General features: G+C 41.3%; 1 protein-coding gene across 1 annotated transcript in view; it reads right to left on the bottom strand.

Annotated features, from left to right (window-relative positions):
- Nucleotides 1–251: 251 nt before the first annotated feature.
- The window catches only part of muskelin (muskelin 1), a 124,874-nt gene continuing 117,973 nt past the window's right edge, over nt 252–7,152 (bottom strand). The window contains exon 15 of the mRNA XM_076196882.1: nt 252–6,687. Within this exon, the coding sequence (XP_076052997.1) occupies nt 6,351–6,687 (337 nt within the window). The 3' untranslated portion in view covers nt 252–6,350. The remainder of the gene's footprint in view (nt 6,688–7,152) is intronic.

Here is a 7,152-nt window from a genome sequence, read left to right as displayed (position 1 = left end):
TTGTAACCCATCGATACTATGTGACCCTGGCGACTGTGACCTGATGTCGCCCCACCATCATAAGTTAATTGACAATGACCTTCCGCCCCCCAGGGGGTAATTGGCCGCTACCCATATCCAAACTGTCCTTGTTCCTTTGTTTTGTGTATATATTATGTATGCATTTCTATTACTTTGTACTTGTTGCACTGAAGATGTAATATACGAAAGCGCTCTGCTTCGTTAGTTTCCTTTTTCCAAGTGGTCTACTTTGCATAAGTGAACACACGTACCCGTGTTCTTATTAGCATATATATATATATATATATATATATATATGTTATCTTAACATTTCTCATTCTATCCATTCTTGTAATATCTATAACATTTCTAATTTTGTGATGAAGTGTTTGAGACATATATGAGGTATCACATGAATGAAAACAAGTAACATGGAAATGAAGCAGAGAATGAGGTTGGGAAGGAAGCTGTAAAGACAGGTAGATAAGAGAATGCCAAGGAGGATTATGCATATGGAAAGAATGTTGAAAAAATTGCAAAGTGCAAAATAGAAAACATAAATGGATTGAGTGAGCTTGGAGCTTGAAAGGAAGACCAAGAATGAGTTTGATGCATGTGGATTGTTTATTTGGCATCGAAGAGAGTGCAGAACAAATGAGTAAATGGAAAGAGTGCAGAATGGATAGTGAGATAACAAGGCCCAAATGAATATTCTCTTCATCTACTTCATAAACTATCCAAGTTGATGTATGTGTGTGTGTGGTGTTGCAATATAATGAAGCATTTTGTGTAAACCAGCTCTGTCAGACAATGCTGTGAAGGTGTGCCTTGTTGCACTGCTTTAAAACCAAGCAGTGTGACAAGAAACTAGGTGACTTATTATTCCCAAGGTGCTGAGATGGGATGGGCAGTTGAATCTGTTTTTACTTGTTTATGATGTGGATGTGTGCTGTAACTTGGCCACTCCCATTATAAGAGGAAAAAGACTTTTGTGTATGTGTGTGCGACCTACTGACCATCTATAGAATCATGAAAGGCACAAAAATACTTGATAGAGAGGACTTACTAAATTGGGACAAGAGAAATGCAAGAGCACATGGAAAGAAACTCAAAAAGGATAGTTATAGAAGAGATCTGAAGAAAAACAGTTTTCCACACAGTGGTGGACATTTGGAACAGCTGGACGAAACAACAGTGTGTGTAAAAACCATAAACAAATCTAAGAGCAAACTAGACACTGCAAGATACAAAGGTGGGACACCACAAGCGTTGCTCCCCTTCCTGTAAGATACAGCTAGGTAAATACAAGTACATGTATAAAATCATAATACAGTAATAATATATACATACATACATATACCAAAGGCTTTTTTCCCCCTTACATGGGAGGTAGCCAAAAAGAAAAAGGCTTAAAAACCATTCCCACCCATTCCATCCTTAATACACTCCACTCCTCTCCACCCTCTCTCTTATCTTAGCACCTCCTGGATGATGGGTCATCCCTGCATCTTGTCCATTGCCCTGGGTCAGAGGCAGTGTCACAAGACACAGCACATCCAACGCAAGGCCACTTCGTTAAATCGGCAACCCTCCCTTCCCCCCACCCATTCCACCTCATGCATCACAACATCATCCGTATACAACCATTCTCCATTCACCCCTATCTTCTGTCCTCTCCCATCCTTCCTCAACAGACATTCCCCTCTTCCCCAAAGCCCCTTTCACCCCATCCATCCATCTCATCCTAGGTCGCCCCCTCCTATTCACTCCCTCCATATATGCCTTCCATACCTCTTTTACTAGTTTTTCTTCACTCTTTCTTTCCATGTGTCCAAACCATCCCAATAATCTTTCATCCACCCTATCTCCCAACTCCCTTTCCACCCCTATTCTCCTCCTCACCTCCTCATTTCTCACTCTATCCAGCCTAGTAACCCCCATCATACTTCTCAGACACCTCATCTCAAACACATTCAAACTCCTCCTCTCTTCCTCTCATATGTTCCATGTTTCTGCCTCATACATACAATCTCCTCTTAGCATCCATTCCCAAATGTCTATTCCTCATTACACTTTTTAATCCACCAAGGCCTTTACTCACTTCACTAAATCTACATTCTACCTCCACCTCCATTCCACCCTTTCCTGCCACATTCGCAACCAAGCATCTAAAACTATCCACTTCCTCCAGTTGCTTTCCCTTAATGCTCACTTCCAGTCTGTTGCCACTTTCAACCCTTGTAAATCTCATCACCTTACTTTTACCCACATTTATATTCAACTTTCTTCTTTCACACACTCTACCAAACTGTGTCACCAACTTCCTCAATCCCTCCTCTGATCCTGCTACAAGTGCAGTGTCATCTGCAAACAACAGCTGACTCACCTCCCACTTTTCTCTATTTTCTTTAAACATCTCCAATCCCTGACCCACCACCCTTGCATTTACCTCTCGCACCACCCCATCCATGTATAAGTTGAACAGTCAGGGTGACATAACGCATACCTGACGAAGTCCCAGCTTTACCTAAAACCACTCTTTTTCTCTCCATTTCTAATCCTGATGCATGCTCTACTACTCTCATAAGAACTCTTGACAGCTCCCAAAAGCTTTCCTCCTATCCCATATATCTGCATAACCTCCCACAGTGCCTTCCTGTCTACCCTGTCATAAGCCTTTTCCAGATCCATAAAAGCCCAAAAAACATCCTTACCTTTTCCAGCTTTCTCACATATCTGTCTTACCACAAAGATCTGATCTACACAACCTCTACCTGTCCTAAAACCACACTGTTCCTCGCCAATTACTCTCTCTGTTCCTCTCAGTCAAGATCCTCCCAAAAGCCTTCCCTACTACACTTAACAAGCTAATCCCTCTGAAACTACTATACTCACACTTGTCCCCTTTTCCTTTGTAAAGTGGAACTATACAGGCACTCCTCCAGTCCTCCGGCACTCTACCCTCTCTCCAGCAAACATTATATAACCTCACCAGCCAATCCACCATCACTGTACCTCCTTTTTTTAGACATTTTGCATGGCATTCATCCAGACCAGGTGCCTTACCTGCTCTCATCATCTTAACAACTGCCATCACTTCGTCCTTCCTTGTTTCTCCTGCATTTTCCTCACTCATCACGGTCATTTTCTTAGCATTTCCCACTGCAACTATCTTTCCCTCCCTATTCTCCTTCACATTTAGTAACTCCCTAAAATATTCTGACCATCTTCCCCTTACTGCCCTCTCTTCCATTATCATCTCTCCATCTGCACCTTTTCTTCTCTATTAGATTTGCCTCCTCTTCCTCTCTTAATTTCTTTCCAAAACATCTTTTTTATTAATTTCAAAATTTTCTGTCATACTCTTACCCCATTTCACATCTGTTCTCCTCTTTGCCTCCATTACCTTGTGCTTTACTTCTCTTTTCTTTTCTTTGTACCTCTCATATGACTCCTTCATCCTATTTTGTAACCAATCTGTGAAAGCTCGCTTCTTCTCTTCTACAACCTTCTTTGTTTCCATACATACATACACCAAAAGGTCCTCTCCCCCCTATAAGGTGGGTGGCTGATTGTATATACCAATCTCACATCTAATCCACACCAAATCCAAAAACCCATTTGCTGTCCCTCCCATCTTAGCTCCTTATGGATGAAGAGTCATTCCTATTCTCTGCAACACTGCTTGGGTCAGAAGAAATCAGAGGCAACACAGTAAGATACACCACCTATATAGCAGGGCCCAACAGCCAAAGGTGATCAAATCAATATAATCAAATTAAATATCGCATTCAAAATAAATAATTGCAAAAATAATGCTCTTGTAAGAAAGAGTGGATACTAGGGGGTTTGGGCAGTACACTGAAATGAAAATGTACAAAAATACATGAAATGTATACAAGAAGCATGTAAAAAGGAGTGTGAGGTGCAATTGACTAACATTTTATAATAGTTTGGGCATGTGGAGAGACTGATGGGGGATAGGGCAACAATGATGATATGTAAGTCAAGGGTAGAAGGAAGACGTACATACATACATATACCACGGCTTTTTCCCCCTTACAAGGAAGAAGTAGGTTGACGAAAAAGGTATATACATATACCAAGTGCTTTTTCCCCTTTACAAGGGAGGTAGCCAAAGTGAAAGGCATAAATCCACTCCCACCCATTTCATCCCCACATACTCCACTCCCATTCACCTTCCCTCCCTCCCTCTTTTCTTGGCTCCTCCTGGATGATGGGTCATCCCTGCATCTCATCCACTGCCCTGGGTCAGAGGCAATGCAGCAAGATGCAGCACATCCACAGCAAGGTCATTTCATTTAATTGGCGAACCCCCTCTCTGTCCACTCAAGCAGAAAAAGAGAAGACAGAGAGAAATACCTTTGGGTTGCATCAAAATATCATTCACACATATTCCCTCACCCCATCCACTCCCTTCCATGCATTACAGCATCATCCATGCACAACCATTCTCCACTCACCCCTATCTTCTGTCTTCTCCCTTCCTTCCTCAACAGACATTCCCCTCTTTCCCAATGCCCCTTTTACACCATCCATCTCATCCTTGGTTGCCCCCTCATATTCACTCCCCCCACCTCTGCCTTCCACACATCTTTTACTAATCTTCATTCATTCTTTTCATGTGTCCAAATCATCCCAATACTCTTTCATCAACCCTACCTCACAACTCCTTTTCCACCCCCACTCTCCTTCTCACCTCCTTGTTTCTCACTCTATCCAATCTAGTAACCCCTACTCTACTTCTCAGGCATCTCATCTCAAACACATTTAAACTCTTCCTCTCTTATGTTTGATGTTTCTGCCCCATACAGTGCTGTCAGCACAATCACTCCTTCATACAATCTCCTCTTGGCATCTATTCCCAAATGTCTATTTCTCATTATGCTTTTTAATACCCCAAGGCATTTACTTGATTCTCTCAATCTACATTCTACCTTCACCCCCACACTTCCCTTTCCTACCACATTTGCCCCAAAGTATTTAAAGCTATCCACTTCTTCCAATCTTTATCCCTTAATACTCATTTCCAATTTGCTGCCATCCTCTCCCCTTGTACATCTCATTACCTTATTTTTACCCACATTACCCACCCTCTCCTCTTGTACATCTCATCCCCTTACTTTTACCCATATTTATCTTCAACTTCCTTCTTTCACACACCAAAAAGGTACCAAAAAAAGGTACTGGAAGAAAATCTTGCAAACCTCATTCTGTAGAGATGTAAAACCATGGTAAAGGTACTGCAATGATACAGATAGGAAGAAGAGACAATGCAATGGACAGGGGGTAACTAGAGGGAGTAAGTGAGATGATGCAAAGATTGAATAAAGGCAAAACAAAAGGCTGAAAACTGCAAAGTGGGTACAAGGAGTGTACAGATTTTGCACGAGATTTTTGATCAATTATTCTATTTTTCATGTTATTGTTCTGTTGGGGTCTTGAGTTTTAATATCAAACTGCCCCATCCTTCAGGCCTTAGGGCCAAAGGTGTGTGTGTGCTGGAATAATAAAATAAAACATAGAAGAGGTAGAAATGCTGATGCACATTGGGGGAAAACCATTGGAGACAAAACAAGGAACAGGAAAGAGGGAATTGGAAAGGGAATGACAGAGAGGAATAAAAAATTGAACTTCAAATAAATGTAGTGTAAGATTAGAAAGGAGTAAAATTGGTAAAGGTAATTTTATTAATTCAATTACATAATAGCATTGGAGGAAGTGGGTCAAGTGAGACTGAGAGAGAAAAAAGAAGAGAGATAGAGAAAGAAGACAAAGGAGGAAGACAGGAAATAGAGAGAGAGGGGGAGGAGGAAAACAGGAAAGAAAGAAGATAGAACATGAGAAGAGAGGAATGAGGGAGATATAGACTTAACCCATTGTTCCTACTTATAGAGGAGACATGTCTACAACTTATGCTACTTCTTAGGTTGACAACCCCCCTGAAGGTATCACATTCTGACTCCAGCAAAATTCAAGCTCTCCAATTCCTGTGCTCCACCCGTAATGGATTACCCAATCTCCCTAAGCCCAATGAAGCTACTTGCTCCTACATAATCAACCCCTGAACTACCTGCTGCTATGGCCTCCCATGACTGCAACAGATTCACCTAAGGATACTTTACAAAAACATCCTCTTTGGTATAGTTCCTACAGAGTTAAGGCCACCCAAATAGTTAGTGCACCATTCGTTTCCACTGGTTCTGTGTAAGACAAAATGGTTGCCAGCTTTATATTATGATTCTGGATGAGAAGTGTGAGGGATTTCACATCAACAATGCATGGCTCAACTTTTTTGCATTGTGATAATGAATGGAGGGATATGACACTCAATAAAGGACGAGGTCAACCAAGTTCCCCCGTGGCTGAGTCATGTGCTCTGGAAAGAAGGAGGTTAGCTGGTCGAAGAGTCGAGTCCTGCCCTCATGCCTGGAGTCTAGAGGCTGACCAAGTTGTAATGGCTCCTGTCCATTGTCTTGACTAGATGAGGCACCTGCTTCTCTGCTGCTCATTTTTAGTGCAGGATCTGGAGTTTGGAAGAGTGTTGATGCAAGACTCTGAAACTCCTCTACCTGTTCTGGTTTGTCGTGGTCTACAGCCTCATGTAATTTAGTTTGCAGGTAATGTAGGGCTGCCATAGAATCCTCCATTGCTAATTCAATAAATCTACAACAAAAGAAAATTATGGTATATAATACCTGTTTCCTGACTTCTGGATTGATCACTAACTACTAATTCATGAGAACTTGCCTTACAAATATGATTAAAATGCCTACTTTTCCAACAGCTATACATCCCTTATTTTACAAAATTTCACACTGTCCTGACCCAATGGGAAAAACATGTTTGAAATACATGATTTTGAGGTACCACACTGTTCAGGAACATTACCTTTGTGTAACTCAAAAATTAACTGTACATGTTTATCTCGCTTTTATCATTTCCCAGTCAATACTCATCTCCAACAAATTTATCATTGTTTCCTCCAACTTTGTTCCTCTCTACTAATCCCATCTACTGGCCATCTCCTACATTAATCACTTTGGTACAATGACATCTATGTAGTGGGTACATGAGGATGCTGGTGTCGGCATCTTGATTATATATTTTTTGTAGTTGTACATGAGTTAC

The sequence above is a fragment of the Oratosquilla oratoria genome, chromosome 13, assembly GCF_046742065.1.
Source record: "Oratosquilla oratoria isolate Oo_2021 chromosome 13, ASM4674206v1, whole genome shotgun sequence".
NCBI classification, from domain to species: Eukaryota; Metazoa; Arthropoda; class Malacostraca; order Stomatopoda; family Squillidae; genus Oratosquilla; species Oratosquilla oratoria.
This window is presented reverse-complemented; position numbering and strand designations above follow the sequence as displayed.